Source organism: Triturus cristatus, chromosome 11 (genome assembly GCF_964204655.1).
Source record: "Triturus cristatus chromosome 11, aTriCri1.1, whole genome shotgun sequence".
In the NCBI taxonomy this organism is placed as follows: domain Eukaryota; kingdom Metazoa; phylum Chordata; class Amphibia; order Caudata; family Salamandridae; genus Triturus; species Triturus cristatus.
The window spans coordinates 567,537,781-567,554,310 of NC_140594.1; the positions used below are offsets into that span (position 1 = coordinate 567,537,781).

The window sequence follows — 16,530 nt, forward strand, 5'->3', positions numbered from 1 at the left end:
GGCTTGTAGCCAGATTGCCGCCCCACGTGCAAAGGCCGAATAGGAGTGGTGGACGACTTGGCCTCACCAACGCTTATGTAATTTGGAGGCCTCTGTGGCAACCAGATGCGTTTCTTGGAGGAAGGTAATATGGGCCTGGTGCCGGTGTAGCTGGGCCAAGACCCTATGCCTTTTTTGTATGGATCCCATACCCCACACATTCCAGGTTACTAGTTTAGATTGCTTTGTCACTGATGCCATCTATATATCTGTAAGATTGAATAGGTGGCGCGCTGCACCTGCAAACAGCCCACTCTCCCCCACAATAGTGGTGATACATGTAAACATTGTGTAAAAAAAACATTTCCCCAAATAAATCGGTCCAGCGATTGTGGGTCGGTCGACCAACCCTGTAATGGAAAGGTTAACATTTCAAACTTTAAGAACCAAGTACATCTGCTATCGGGGTGCCACCAGCATACCCAGCTAGGCGTGTTTTAGTGGCTCAATTCAATCCAGAGAGCAATCATGGACTTTTCAGCCATCGGGTCCTGACCCCGCGCCAAGGATGGTTAGTATGTCAGTGCCATCATGAGGTACCCCTCATGTCGTCTACATACTAGGCCTTTATCCCAGATCGAAGTCAAACAGGGTCACATTGCGATTTATTGATCTAGCCTTGGTAGTCGCAAAGAGGTTTATAACTAAGAGATGGAAACACACTGACTCACCTGCTGTCAATAGTTGGAAAAAATCACTCCTAGTGTGGGCACAAGCAGAAAGCACATCACTACACCGAGAAGAAATAGCGGGACAACGCAAATACCCTATTGCACAGTATTGGAGTACTATACTTTTCGATTTAACACGCATGGACGGGGTAAGGGGAAACGGTTCCTCGCAAGCAGCTGATGTACGGGGAGATGTTACGGGCTCGCAGTCACATACTGGTATTGGCTCCGGCTGAGGCCAGAGATTGCCAAGGGGGACACGGGCCACAGGCACAGTACATGACCGACTATAGTGGGGAAATATAGGCATCTGTCAGGATTAACACGTGTGGTCAAGAGAAGGCGTCGAGAAAGGCAAGGATGCACTTGGTATGAAGTATACGCATTATATGTACAAAAGACCCAGGAGTGACGCGTAGATAATGGTTTTATTGGTTGGTAGATTATAAAGATATATCATATTTTGTATCATCCCTTTGATTTGACTACGCGCTTAAGTACAGATCCTTACATGTAAATTAGCGAGGCACACACAGAATAGATATCCGGCAGTCAGACACGCATTGGCAGTGAAAACGACACCTGCAGCCATGTACAATGCAATTTATTGTCCTTCACTACATATATGTTTGCTGTTATTCTGCAATTCTGTAAAAATTGAAAATGCAAATAAAGATATTAAAAAAATGTTTTAAAAAAAAATGAGGTACCTATCATTTTATTTCAGGGGGTGATGGTGTAGTAGCAATAAGAGGCAGCCGCTTGTCCCACTCCGTGGGAATGTCATGAGTGTGAGGAACCAGGAAGCATGCTTACCATGAGGGTGCATAACATTTTATATGGGGTACCATATTGTGCGTTGAGCTTTGCCCAACATTTGTGACAAGGTCCTCCCTATAAGTCATCTGCAGATCGTGGAATAACTGTAGGGAACAGTGCCTCACTTCCCACAGTATCTGATTCAGAGGCATTATTTAGGTATGAGCTAGACCTGATGAGTGGATGGGTGTACGCAATGTGGTTGCAGAACGAATGACCGCCAGTTGTCCCTCCTGTACCTGTTGTGGGGAGGGGGTCCAACTACCTACGTTGCCTCTGTGTGGCAAGGTCCTGCCACCTCTTCTTCATCCTTCGTCTCGCCCTCGGTGGTGCCGTTGCTGTCCGCTCCTGTCTCCAGGAATTTGGGAAATGTTGGTTCAGCCAGCCTAGGACCTGTTCCGGTGTTTAGAAGAAGGGCGCCTGTAGATTTTGAAGTACCTTGAGCCTAGCTGGGAAAAGGAGGGTGTACGTGAGGCCCTCATCTCAAAGCCGCTTTTTGACCACCTGAAAGGAAGCTCGCCTCCACTGGACAGCGATGGTATAATCCGGGAAGAGAGAGACCATCACATTTTCAACCAGGATAGGTGCTCGGTCTCTGGTTGCCTGCAATAGTGCATCGCGATCCCGATAAGTAAGGATCCTCACCACAATTGATCAGGGTGGAGTATCAGAGATTGGTTTCTTGGTAAGGACCCAGTGGGCCCTCTCACCCACACACATGTCCGAGAACCCAGTGGGAGTTAGTTCCGTCTGAAGTCATTCTTCTCTAAACTTGGTGGCTCATATTCCCTCCTTGCCCTCTGGAAATCCAATGATGCGAATGTTGCAGCAAGCTCTCCCCTTCGCATCCTCTGCCCGGTCTTGTAATAGATCCAATTGATGCTGCAGCTGGGCCACTTGCATAGTGAGTTGTTCACGGCCTGGGTTTAATGTCAAGAATGTCAGTTCTTTCACTTTGACCCTGTCAGATAGTTTGCAATAGTCATCTTTTAACTGACTCACATCTGTGGTGATGGCCCCCAGTAGTTGCTCCATCACCTGGCATGATTCCATGACTTCCTGTTGGCTTATGTCCAGTTTATCCAATGGAGGTGGTACTCCGGAAGTGGCCACATCAGTGTCCCCGGTCTGAGCTGGCTAGCTATCCAATGGACGTGACCCGGAGCGAGGCCACACACCTGACCTGTCTGTTTTAGTCCAAGTTTTCCCCATCGTTGTCTTTACCAAACACCAGTAAGTGATCATGCTCTCCTAGGTCTGTGGTCTCACTGCATCACTTTGAGCCCCCCTAGATGAACCATCAACCACCCAATCGGAGTCACATACAGAGGGCCCCTGGGGGAATTCGCTCCAGATTTTACTTGCCCAATTTTACCTGGGGTCTCAACTAGAGTTCCTCGGGTCCAGCCTGTTCAGGGTCCCACTTTAGGGGTGCCAGGGCTTCTGTGCAAGACTAGCACCTTCAGGCAGTGCCATTAGGCTCACCTGTCGCCAGACCGGGACCTCTCTTTTCTTCCAGTGTCTGCCAAGCACCCTTCCCCTGGGACCCCCCAGATGCTCCCCAGTGAGCCAGCCCAACTGTACCTCTATCAGGAAGGAATCTCAACAACGAGCCAAATGGAGAAAGGCAGCAGTGGCAACAAACCTTGAGGGATCACCAGTTCACTGTATTGATTGCCTCTTCTGCTTGCTGTCCATTCTCAAGGGTCCCTCCTTCACCCAGGCCACCCCAAGAACCTGGCCTGTGCCTCTGTATCACCTGGGTAGTGCTGCCAGTTGCGCGTCCACTGCCTCCAGGCCCAGGTAGCGTGCCTTGCCAAATGTCAGGGGTCCTTCATGCTGCACTACTAGTCAGGCCCGGCCCCTCAGGGGGGCCAGGAGCTCAATGCGTTCTGCTCTCCCCTGGGCCAGCAGTTCATCAGTGTGCTCTGCCTGCCATCTCGTTTTCTCCACGCGGCCCACTCGAACACTTGGACCAAGGAGAAGCTCCGAAAGCAGGCCAAGGAAAGAAATACAGGGTAGGCAAAATGTAATTGGGAACCACCAGGGCATATCATGGGCCACCTCCTCTGCCCACAGGCCACTCGCGGGGGTTCTCGCTCACCTCTTAGGTCCTCACCGGGGCTGGCACCTTGTCTTCCCGTTGTCAGTGCTGCATAGTGTGGTGGGCGCCTGCAGCAGCAAAGCCCTCGCTGCACGCTCTGTTTAGTCATACCGCCAGTTGTCCTCCCTCACGCCATTTCACCAGCCAGGCTCAGCTCTCCAGGGGGTCAGGAGCCCACTGTGCGTGTGGTTCTCTCCAGGGCTGACCACCCGCCATCTTGCTTTCCCTCACCTCAGGACCATACACAGCAACCTCCCCAGTGTCCAGGCTGCTGCACACCCGTCCCGCAGCTGGATGCAGCCAGCAGTGGAGGTTCGGCGACTCCAGTATTCCTTCTGGGGCTCAGGCAGGCACCGACTCCCAGGGTCAGCCTCCGCCCGCCATTTTGGTAGTGCGGTACGGCCACCGACTTCATCTTGGGAGTCTCAGCAGCATCTCTCTGCTCAACAGCTGAGCGATCACAGTCTCGCCGTACACCCCCCTGTGTCGCCGCCGCAAGTCAAGCCATCGGTGTCACAAGACCGAGTATAATTAGGGCCGACTTACAGGGTCCGGTCACAGGAGCTCACTAGCTACACGTCTGCCACGCTTGGTGTTGTCCACGCTACCCACACACCCCAGGCTAATTTATCTTTAAAAAAAATAAAAGAAACAGGCCTCTTTTTTATCCCTGTTATTGCAGGGAAAAAACTAATTTTTGTGTTACGTTTGGCCGAATAGGCTAGGCGGGCATGGTATCCCTACCACCTTATATTGTTTAAAAAAATAAGGTTGGAAATAAGTCCCGTAATTGTGTAAAGGCGGCAGCAAAATTTTCATTCATGTTGTGCCAGCTAATCAGAGCGCTTGCTCTGAAAAGTCCCCCTCAGCCAATCGGAAGGCTTACATTTTTGAATTTCAAACCAACTGTGCAGCTATACAAAGTTTTCAAACCTTAATTTCTCAAACTACTGAATGGATATACCAAATCACAAACAACATGCTTTATGGACCAAGATCCAGGTTTCGGACAGTATAACTGTTCAGTTTTCCAGTGGAAAAATGAATGAGGATTTTAAGTTTTGGGACCTCTCCCCCCTTTTTTTTCGGCCCACGCATGACGGATCACTCCGAAAACTTTCCTAGAAGGAGCTGAGGTGGATGAACTTGTTTTTGTAGTGTTTTCTGAAGATTTGTCAAACAGCCCCAAAGTTATTAGCAAACCAAAACATCTGTTTCCAATAGTAACGAGGTCCTAACTTTAAGTACAGAGAGGCGACAGTTAAAAACTGAGTTATGTTTCTGACTTAAACATGTAAAACCACTGAAATAAGCCCATTACGGTAATCAGTGCACACACAGTACACACCATAACTTGAATCACCCAATATGTTGTTTGTGTTTTTGTGCCATTGACAAATTTGTGTTTTGAGCATGACAGACACTGCAAACTGCAGTATGGTGTGTCTCTCGATAACCATAACTGACCAGTTTCGGTGGTTTTATGCATTTGATCCAGAACCATAACTCAAGTTTAACTGTGCTCTTCAGACAATTTAATTTTTAGGATGTATTAACCACCCCCACTGATGACAGCCTTACACATGCGCAGCAGAGGCTGTATGCAACTCCTCAACATCTATTATAAGTGTGGAGGATTTACATGTCAGAGTAATTCGACTCACGAAACCCATGACTTTTTGTTTTATTATTTTAGATTTCAACCTGGGGGAGCGGCCCTTTGCGGGTCCCACAGCTGTGGCCTGGGGTTCAGGTTATGCCTGCCATGCCTCCTTTCTTTAAATATGTAGGACATGGGAACTGTGCCCCAAATACTGTAATGGTTGCCGTAAGAGACATTTTTAGGTATTGTCTTGCTATCGCGTAAGCGATCGCAAAGCAAGACTATTTTAAGGGGGTTTTAAAAGTGCTCCCAAAAAGCGGATTGCATGGCTAGCACGAGCACAATCACGCGCATCGTGCCGCCGTGCAATTCGTTTGGCATCACACTTCAAAGGGTCCGCTCCCCCGCCTGGAATGCGCTCCCCCGCCCCCAAGCGCGCGCGCGCGCCACGCTCCGCCGGGCTTGTCTTGTTTTTAAATGGAGCTGCTTTCAATTTTAGTGCACCTTTAACTGTGCATGAACCGCGCAGCTTTTTTTCACAACCCACTTGTTAAGTAAAGAGATACCAAGTTGAAGGAGAAGAAGTAGTTTAATCCAATAAGTATACCGGTGATTCTGTATACTTATTGGATTAAACTACAGCGTATTTACAACTCTTGGCTCACATTTACTGCCCCGATCGTACACTGTAACTGACTCGCCAGGGTGCATCTTTATTCCTGTGACGTATGAGAAACATATTCAGCAGTACAAGCAACAAACGGCAGGGCTTGCTATCACTCGATAATGGATTACTTTAATTTCTTCATGGCGCTGCTTTCAGTTTAAATTTAAGGAGCAGCATAGCAGTGCGTCTTTCATTTTTCTCCACAGCGCCGCTTTCAAATTAAATGTAAGGCGTGGCAGAGGTGAGCGCTGCGCATTAACGCATACCATGGCATTACGCCTTTATTTTTAAATAGAGCCTCTTTCAATTTTAGTGCGCCTTTAACTGTTCATAAACTGCGCAGTTTTTTTACCCAACCCACTACAGTGTATTTACAACTCTTTATTTCAGACTAGCAAACCAATGTATTGCCTTTCCGATCGCGCTCCACCGACAGCTGATTCTTCTCCCGACCCCCAATCACTGTTGCTCTCCTAACCAAGCCTCTCATTTCCCCACCCCTCCTCCATCTTTAACCACTTCCCTTGCCGCTGACTTCTGAGCGCTGCTCACATGTAACAGCAGCCATCTCTGTGAGGCTTGAAACCCTAGAGGCTTTTTAACCATTTAAATCGAGGTTAACACTTCAACTATATTTTCAGTTAATTTTCTTCCTCCGGTTTCACAAATCTCTCGCATCCCACAGCCAATATGGTAAACTCGAGACTCGCAGGGGCGTGTCGAGGTAGCCCTGCCCCGCACGGCACAATGCAGTGTTTTGGCTCAGCACAGCGGCCACTTCTTGGACACCGCGCTTTCACTTCTACATCTCCACAGCACACGCTTCACAGACAACAAACGTCAAGAAAATTTCTTAAAATGTAATTAACTCCTCGTCACCGCCTGCAGCCTGTCGATCACTCCCTCTCCCTCCCAGCAGTCACTCACACTGAGGGCGGCAGCGGACTGTTATTACATACCGCGTCTCTGCCCTCCATTCTGCTCCTTACTTGTAGGTGCCTTGTGAACAAAATGAGCAGGCGCCAGGCAGCTGAGCCCAGAGCAGGGGCAGTGCTTTACTGCGTTACAGCTCAACTCTGGGGCGTTCAGAGCTGGTGGCATACAAGGCTATAGGGCACCGTGCACAGCACTGCTTCCAAGCAGTCAGCCCAGCTGACACCTCCGAAGGTCCATTTTCTCCCCCCCTCCCCCTTTATATGTGTACCCAATCGCAACCCCATGCAAAGTCTACATATGTATTCGGTTTCCTTCATGCAGCAACACAAAGAGAAGTCTGTTTTGTATCTGTTGAAATTAAACGCAGGCTTTCAAACGGTTGACTATTTGGTTATACTGTTTTTTCACGTGTGGTGTGAAACATGCTTCAGTGACACTTATATGGGCTTCCATTGCTAGTGTAAATGAAAAGAAATTGCCATTTACAACACCAATAGCTCTAACCTTCACCAATGAGAGACCTATTGCACTGCAAATGCTTGTGTTACTGGGGGCCGGTTTTGCAGATTGGGAAGCCAAGGCCTGACGGCGCCACAGGCAAGTTGCAGGAAAGAGCATCCCAGGCGCTGCTCATGGGACCGTGATTTTACTCTGTGTGAGGAGAATGATGGAATGTCCAGGTCCCGCTACTTAATTTATACATTTGTATCTTGAACAATGCACAGCATCTTCCAGGACGCTGGTGCTGTTGCTGCATACGGGCGCATTTGCCAGCCCTGCCGTTTACGGGCTCCGAAATAGACTGAAGTTATAAATTCTAAAGCTGCACTTCTTCCTGGAATTGGAATGAAAATATCACGCTCTGGAAATTAAATGTCTTTATTCAAATAAATACATTTTTATTTTGAAAAAGAACCAGCCGGGTGCCCTGGCACTGAAGGAACTTATTTTGTGCGTGGTTATGCTCCTTGTAAAAGAGCAAAATGCTGTCACTCACAATGAGGATAGCCAGTGGCTGAAGTGGGCGGAAGCATTGCCCATGCTGTAGTGGGTGGAATAAACAAGCATTTGCAATGCAATCGGTCTCGCATAATTGAAAGTTTGAGCTATTGGCATTGCATTATTATTTGCAAAGCCAATAGCTCAAACTTTCAGTAATGCGAGACCTATTGCATTGCAAATGCTTGTTCTTTTGCGGGAGCCAATTAGATCTCTCGGATCCGAGTACCATCTCTGGTTCCATGCATTCGAAATGGGTGACAGAAGACTTAATTCAGATTTTTTTTTTATGTTTAGAATTTTTTTTTTTTTTTTTTTAAACCGTTTATTGCAATCTCAAGTATATACAAGTATGGGCCTACAACCTTCCGGCAGGCCGCTAGAGTGACAGGAGCACCTGACAAACTTACAAAAGGGCACTTGGCGGTGCAGAGAAGTAAATCAGGAGGCATCAACGACGTGGGCCACATGACTCTAAGCCCACAATACGGTTTCATTTTATACACACACAACAACATAGAAAAACCACACCCGCAAGGCAACCCGCAATCGAAGGTAACCACACGTGCTCCTCAAATGAGGGACCCCGACCATCCACCGGAATCTGAAGACGGGGAAGGGAAACAAGTCCAGGACTGGGGGAACTCTGTGCCCGGGGCTGGGGGAGGGGGTCAACTAGGGGGACGGAGCCGGTGAGGCAGCAGGCAGCAGTGGTGGCTCGCAGATACCCCCGCGGTAGGCGTTCCAGGGGCCCCATATTTTCACCCATGCCCCAGGCTTGCCCCTCGCCACATACACCACCTTTTCTCGGAACATGCACCAATCCATATGTTCTTTCCAGGCCGACACCGCCGGGGGCCGCTGGGATCCCCACAGTTGAGCGATGTCACGCTTAGCTATCATATATCCCAGAGTCACCCATCGCGTCTGCGGAACCGAGTAATCAGTTGGTTCCCACACATTCAGCAAGCATCTCCTCGCTTCAGGCAACAGTGCGACATGCGTAACCAGACGCAGGACCTCATGCACACCACGCCAGAATCGCTCCACCTTCGGGCATTCCCACAAATTATGCAAAAAAGTCGCCAAAGCACCACACCCACGCTTACACAACCCATCCTCAGCATAACCCATACGCAGAAGCCTTGGCCCCGTCATGTAAACCCGGTGGAGTATCTTAAGCTGGACGAAGCGAAGGCGAGCCGGTATGGCCACCTCCTTCGGAGAGGCCACCGCGGAAATCCAGTCTTCGTCGTCCAACTCCAGCCCGTCGGCAACCCAAGCCTCACGGAGGCCGGTCAGCAGGCCCGAGCGGTCATTAATCAATTTTTTGTAAATGAGGGAGATCGTGCTATCCGGAACGTGGCCATCCAGCACTCTATCCTCCAGGGGGGAAGACTCCGGGATGGAGGCGACGTCTGGGAAGACGGAGCCCAGCGCATGACGGACCTGCAAGTACCGAAAGTATTCACTGCCCTGCAGCTGAAACTCCGTCTGCAGCGTCTCGAATGTTTTGAATCCCCCTCTCGTCCAGAGGTCCCCCACTTTACTGATGCCAATCGTGTCCCACTTCTCGAAGCCCTTCGAGGTCCACAGGGAGCCCAACCGCTGAGGCGCATACAACGGCGACGCCCGGGTCAAACGGTCCTTCCACCCCATAGCTGCATTGGCCGCGTGCCACACCCGCACCATGACACGCGTGGGCCCCGTCAAGCGGGGATCCGGCGCGCCAGAGTAGAGTGCTCGATTGTAGTCGCCACCGGGCAGGAGCATCTTGTCCATTTCAAATGCCGGGTTCAAGGCGGGCCCATAGAGGCCGTGATTAATTGCAGCTAGCTGGGAGGCCCAGTAATACCGCTTAATGTCCGGGAGGGCAATCCCCCCGTCATACCACGGGAGCGTCAACTTCGCCAGGGCTATACGCGGCCTCCCGTCCCAGAACAGGCGGCGCTGTAGACTCTCCACCTCACGGAAGTAGCGCGCCGGGACTAGGTCCATAGTGTTCTGGAGAGCGTACAGGAAGCGCGGCAACGACATCATCTTAAACAATGCCGCCCGGCCGAGCGGCGAAAGCGGCAGGCGCCGCCAGCGCGCGACGTCCTCCTTCAAGCGCTGGAGGGGGGGAAGCAAGTTTCGCTCGTAGCGGGCCTCCGGGTCCAGCGTGATATAGACACCCAGGTACCGAAACCCCTGCGAGGCAATCTGGATCGGACATCCCCGCGGGAGGACGGGAGCCTCCCCGGAAAGCACATAGACACATGATTTAGCCCAGTTGATGACAAGGCCTGAGTTACGGCCAAAGGAGCGCAGGACATCAACCAGGACAATCAGTGATTTGCGCGGGGAGGCTAGGTACAAAAGGATATCGTCAGCGTAGAGGGACACGCGGTCCTCATGCTCGGGGGTCCAACGGAGACCACGGATGGAAGGGTGCCACCGCAGCCACTCCGCCAGGGGTTCCAAGGCCAATGCAAACAGGAGCGGCGACAAGGGGCAACCCTGTCGCGTGCCCCGTCCCAGCGCGAACGGGGCCGAGACTCGCCCATTCACTACCACCTGCGCTAACGGGCCCGAGTACAACAATTTGACCCAGCTGATGAATCCCGGTCCAAATCCAAATTTCGCCAGCATCGCCCAAATGTATGGCCATTCGAGCGTGTCAAACGCCATGGTGGCGTCTAAGGACGCCAAGATGGCCGGCTCCCGCACAAACGGAACACGCGCGAGCACCCCGTGCAAGCGCCGCAGATTGAGGGCCGTGTTGCGATGGGGGATAAAGCCAGACTGGTCTTGGTGGACCAAATCGCCCACCACGCCGACCAGCCGGTTGGCAAGCACCCTGGCAAGGATTTTGGGCTCCGCATTCAAGAGCGAGATAGGCCGATAGGAGGTAACCCGGTCTCGGGGTTTCCCCTCCTTGTGGATCACCACGATTGTAGCCAGACGTTGGTCCGGCGGGAGGGAGCCCCGCGAGTGGGCCGCCAGGAACATCGCGCGGAGGTGGGGTGCCAGTACGTCCGGTCGCAGCTTATACAACTCGATAGGGATGCCGTTCGGGCCCATGGCCTTGCCAGATGCGACCGAGCGTATAGCGAGGGCAATTTCGTCCGAGGTAGGAGCAGCATCCAACGACTCCCTGTCCTCCACCGAAAGGGAGGGCAGCGCGATATCTCGAAGCAGGGCATGAGAATCCGCCTCCGAGCAGGGAGAGACCGGGGAATACACCTCGCGGAAATAATCCGCGAAGCAAGAGACAATGTCTTCTGGCTCGGTGACACGTACACCATCCATCCTCTCAATCAGCGGAACCACACGACTCGCTCTCTCCTTTTTATCCAACCACACAATCAATTTACCAGCCTTATCACCCACATCATACAGTCGCCCCTGTTGCTCTCTACTGAGGCCCCTGGCTGCCTCCGTGACGAGGGCCCTATAAGCCGCTTGCTTAAGGTGCAGAACATGCAGTGTAGCATCCGTCACCCCACTCCCCAAATCACCCTCTAGTTCAGTAATTTCGGCCTCCACTCGGGTCACCTCCTCCTGCTCGCGCCTCCGGGCATGGGATATGAAGGAGAGGGCCTCCCCCCTAATAACTGTCTTGAAGGCCTCCCAAAGGGAGATAGCCGAAGGGACAGACCCCACATTCTCCTCGAAATACCGCTGCAAGGATTTAATCAGGTCAGCACGAATAGTGGGGTCGCGCAGGTACCAGGCATTGATTGGAGCTACCCTGCCCTCCCCCCTCGGGAGGACACCAAAGTGCAACAGGAGCGGGGAGTGATCTGAAATACCCCGCGCCAGATGGCGCACCTCTCCCACCCTCCCAGCATAGGCCGCAGGGACAAGGATATGATCAAGCCGCGAGAGGCTACCATGGGCACCCGAATGGAAGGTGTATTGCAGCTGCGTGGGATGTTTTAAGCGCCAGCAGTCCACCAATCCCAACGTATCTAAGAAGCCGGACAGCCACGCCTGCGCCCGGGGGAGGTCCCTAGGGGGGTGACGATCCATAGTCCCAGAAACCACCGCATTGAAATCCCCCCCCAACCACCAGAAGCCCCCCCGGAAGGTCAAGGAGGAGGCGCCCCAGGTCCGCAAAAGTGGTAGACTGTAGCCCCGGTGGGACATACACTGAAACAAAGACAACCACTTTGCCCTCCATTCTCCCCACCAAGGCAGTGTAGCGTCCCCTCTCATCATGGCGCACCTCATCTATCTCCAGCGGGAGCGAGTTCTTAACCATGATGCCCACCCCCCGCGAGCCAGACGTGAAGCCCGAGTGGGCCACCAAACGATAGCCACGCCGATTCATGGCACAGAAGGAATTACCAATAAGGTGTGTCTCCTGCAGAAAGACCACATCTGGCGAAATTCGTTTCAGATACTGCAGGACCACACCTCGCTTAATCCTATCCCCCAGTCCATTAACGTTCCAAGACAACAAAGTCAAGTCCCTACCCCCCATCACATACAGAAGCCATCATTCGTCCCCCCGAGAGCACCTCAAAAACACCAATACAGTAAAGGGTTTGCCTTGCGGTAAAAACGTACAACACCCCACCCCAACCCACCCGTCCCAACAGAACTCCCCCCTCCCTGCACCCCTGCATGAGCCCAAACAGCCCCCCCAAAGTGCAGTGTGCCTGTCGCCCCATAGATGAAAACACTAACTAGTCCCCCAGAGGAGGAGGGAAAGCCCCCAAGAGACCCCGTACGACCTCCACGGGAGGGGAACTTACACAATCAGTCAATGATGACAATAATGTTGTCCAGAGCAAGGCCTACTATTAGTCCCTCAGTCCTGTTCCGGCAAGCCCTCCCCACCAACCGCGCCCCCCCCACCCCCCCCGGCCCCGATCCCCAGGCAAAGTGTCCAACCAGTCCCCGGCCGCCTCGGGACGATCAAAAAAGTGCGTGCGGCCATCCACCTCTACCCTCAACTTCGCTGGAAAAAGCATCGCATACTTGAGGTTCAGGTCCCGTAGGCGACGTTTGACTCCGAGAAAACTCAATCTCTGCTTCTGGACCGCCGGAGTAAAATCAGGATAGAAGTTTACGTCCATATTGTCGAGTCTGACCGGTCCTTGTTGCCTAGAAGTCTGAAGGATAGCGTCTCTGTCCCGAAAGTTGAAGATCTGGGCAATGAGAGGCCTCGGAGGGGCTCCGATCTTAGGTCTCCCTCCGGGGACCCTGTGGGCACGTTCCACTGCGAAGAGTTTACTCAGCCCCCGGGGCTGGAGACGGGTGAGGATCAGGTCCTCCACAAACAGATCCGCCGCCTCCTCCTCACGTCCCTCCGGCACCCCGACAATGCGAACATTGTTCCTCCGGGCCCGGCCCTCGGAATCTTCCAGTCGACGATCCATCAGGGCTCTCGCCTGGCCCAGTCGGCGCACCTCCTTGTGGAGGGCCGCCACGTCCGTTGTGAGGCCCGAGGTGGTGTGGGCCAAAGAGTCGACCCGGTCATTCGTCTTGGACAGATCGGCCCTCACCAGGCCCACATCCACGAGGACCGAGTCAATCTTTTGCGCCAGAGTGTCAAAGCGCTGGTCCACTGAGGCCTTCATCTCGGCGATGGCGCCCATGACGTCCCGGAGGGTCAGATCCGCGGGCAGAGCAGGAGCATCAGTCGGGCCAACAGGGGACCTACGCGGCGCCTCTGGAGATCCCTTCCGGAGGGTGTAGCGGTCCATGCTGTTAGACTGAGGGGCTGCGCCACGGCGGGTCGATTTCACCTTTGCCCGGTCGCCATCTTGTTTCGTGGACATGGCTCCAGTCCCCAAATCGTGCCAATCTCCTTGAAAGGGGCTGACAGACCAGTTCACGGGCTCCGGGGGAGGGCGACCACAGCTCCGAAGGGCGGATCACAGCTGGCGGGCCGGCAGGGCACCCCGATGAAGCCACACCACCGCACGCCGCCTCGCGACCCTACCTCGCTTGGCAGCAAGGAGGGCGCGAAAGCGAAAGTGAAAGTGCGGGGTACGCGAATCGCCCAGCCTCGCCCGCCGCTGTTGTTTACTTTGTCTCCGGATCGCCCCACAACTCCAATCCGGGGGGCCGGCGTGGAGAAGGCCGCAAACCTCAATCGATGCTCCCGCCGGTGTCCGAGGTCCGATTTGGAAACGGAAAACGGGTGGCACCTCAGCTCGGTCTCACGAACACAGTCCCCTCGTCTAGGACAGGATATGGTCAGGATTTATGCAGGAGGTCGCGGAGGTCCTCGGGAGCCTCGCACCTACGCGGCCATCTTGGTTGCGCGCTAGGCTCCTCCCCTATGTTTAGAAATTTTATGTTTGCAAATTATACACAACTTTCAAATGACACATATATGTAAAAGTGTTGGTCCTCTAAAACCTGCTCTGCAACTTTTTTTAAATGCGAATTTCTCCTAAACTACTGAATATATTTACAGCAAATCTCAGGTTTTCTGAGTAAAGTTCTACTTTAATGCCACATTTCTTATAAATCTGTTTATCAGTTTGGGCTGTAGTGGTGAGCAAAATTTCCTATGAGAGCAAAAATTGGAAAACATTTTTTTTCTTCACCTGCCCTTTAATTTTCTTTTTCCTGTTGGCAGATCCTCACAAAACTTGCTATGGGAAAGTGTAGCTGACTAAGCTAGTAAAGTGCTACATTTCATGCAGGCCCTTCTACAGGGTCAAAAGTCATAGGCAAATTAACACTTATGGTATTTGTTGTATGAGATTGATCTACTTTTGATGTTTAAAAAACATGGGTCTGGAACCAAAAAGACCTTGTTCAGTTCATGGTTATATTTTGCCTTTTTCTTATATCCTAACTGCTGCTGTATGTGATAAGCCTGTTCTCAATTGCATCCTATAACCAACTGTATATGATGTGTGAAAATGACAATAAAGGTTAATTAAGAAATATATATCATATAAATATACAACATATTACCCAGAAAGATAATTTTTTGGTTTGCTATTAACTTTGCCGCCATCTGACGCATCTCACGAAACTTTCCCAAAAAATGTTCATCCATCTCGACTCCTTCCATGAAGTGTTTTGGGGTGATCTGGGAAGCAGGGGCTTGATAATAAAGGGGAGGAGGCTAAAACCAAATTTCCCTATGCATTAGCCATAGAAAGTAACTATAACTTGTGCACTAAAGTCACTATAACTCCCACCCTCGGCAGTGGCTGCTAATTACTTTCCATGACATGCTCTATGACATCACTGCAGCATCTGGAATGAGATCATTGATGACAACACTGTGCATGGCAGGGCCACGAGTCATAGTTACTTAAGCTAACTATAGCTGGTGAATGTTAGCGTTTATTTAATTTAAAATGGTATGTTTTAACTAACATTTTCACCTAACTCTCTTATAAGGGATATTTCCCTCTCTGGGGCGGGGTGTTAAGATACTTAACTTTTGACCTCCTTTGATGAGTTTTATAACTTATTTCAAGGTGTCATAACCTTTGTTTACTTGGGTGTGTCTGAAGAAAATGCATCAGTTATGTATACGACCATGACATTGACCACAAAAACAAAAGTATGCATCTGCAGGTCTTGCTTTGGAGAAGAATGCTTCCCTGTTTTTTGTGCTGTTTTACCTGACCAGTAACAGGCAGCTACTGGGAGGAGAATAGTTTTTTCTTTCTTTCAAAACAACAGTGTCAGGAGAGTTTGTGATGCCTACTTCAGATATACCACCTAATTTACGGGCACCAGCTTTTTAGGATTCTGCTTGTGCTTTGCCTGTTTGAGCACACAATACCTGTCAACTAATTCACTAATGTGTAAATAGTGACATTGGTGCTTTCATACTGGCTTGCTACAGCTGCTAATTAGGGAAGCGACTTAACGTGTTTTCTGCCGAAGAACTCTGTTGTTCTACAAGGGAAATACATTAATGACTGGTCTTTTAATACATATGAGATGAGGTCTTCCATATAGAACGCTTCATGGTGTGAAAGGTATTCTTGATTTTCTTTTTTTTATTGCCCACCGTGTGGACCCTTACTGGCCTGAGGTGGAATCTCTACAACACCCTCCCCTTAGCAGGGGCCAATGATCTTGCAGTCAGATCCAGGATAAGTTTTTTTTTTCTGACTGAAGTGTTCTGCTGAGGCGTTCCTATATGCGCCCACTTGCCCTGTGTCTAAAACGTAATGAGCTTTATGTGTTGGACATCTGCGTTATAGTTGATGCTCAGTTTGTTCAAGTCATGCTGAAGAATATGATTAGCTGAATCCTTTCAGGGGTTGTAGTCTATTCCCTGCGCTCTCGTGCATACCATACTAACGTATTTACTCCCAGCTAAGCCCCCACTTAATGAAAATCACCTCCCTCCCCGTTCAACTTGAAACAGGGCGAACAGTGGGGAGTTGATGCTGTATTAGACAAGGAGATTTCTGAGCATGTTCACCTGTGCAAAGCAACCTGAACGCAAGGAGTAACATTTATTGCCTTTGTGATTTGTCAGCAGATATGTCCAGGGAATCATCTTGGATAAAGCAGGAAGTGTCCGACTCAACACCACAAACTACAGCGCCGACATGGATAAAGCAGGAAGTGCTTGATCTCCCACAGCAGACTGCAGGACCAACATGGATAAAGCAGGAGGTCTTAGAAACATCTCAGCAAGTGTCCACCTTGAGCGTGACGAGCTCCGCCTCTATATCACACGCAAGGTGAGCAAGGCAATATTTAGCTTTCA

General features: G+C 51.0%; 1 protein-coding gene across 1 annotated transcript in view; it reads left to right on the forward strand.

Annotated features, from left to right (window-relative positions):
• Positions 1-16,530, forward strand: part of TFDP2 (transcription factor Dp-2) — a 421,645-nt gene that overhangs the window by 401,958 nt on the left and 3,157 nt on the right. The window contains exon 10 of the mRNA XM_085633640.1: positions 16,297-16,504. Within this exon, the coding sequence (XP_085489766.1) occupies positions 16,297-16,504 (208 nt within the window). The remainder of the gene's footprint in view (positions 1-16,296; positions 16,505-16,530) is intronic.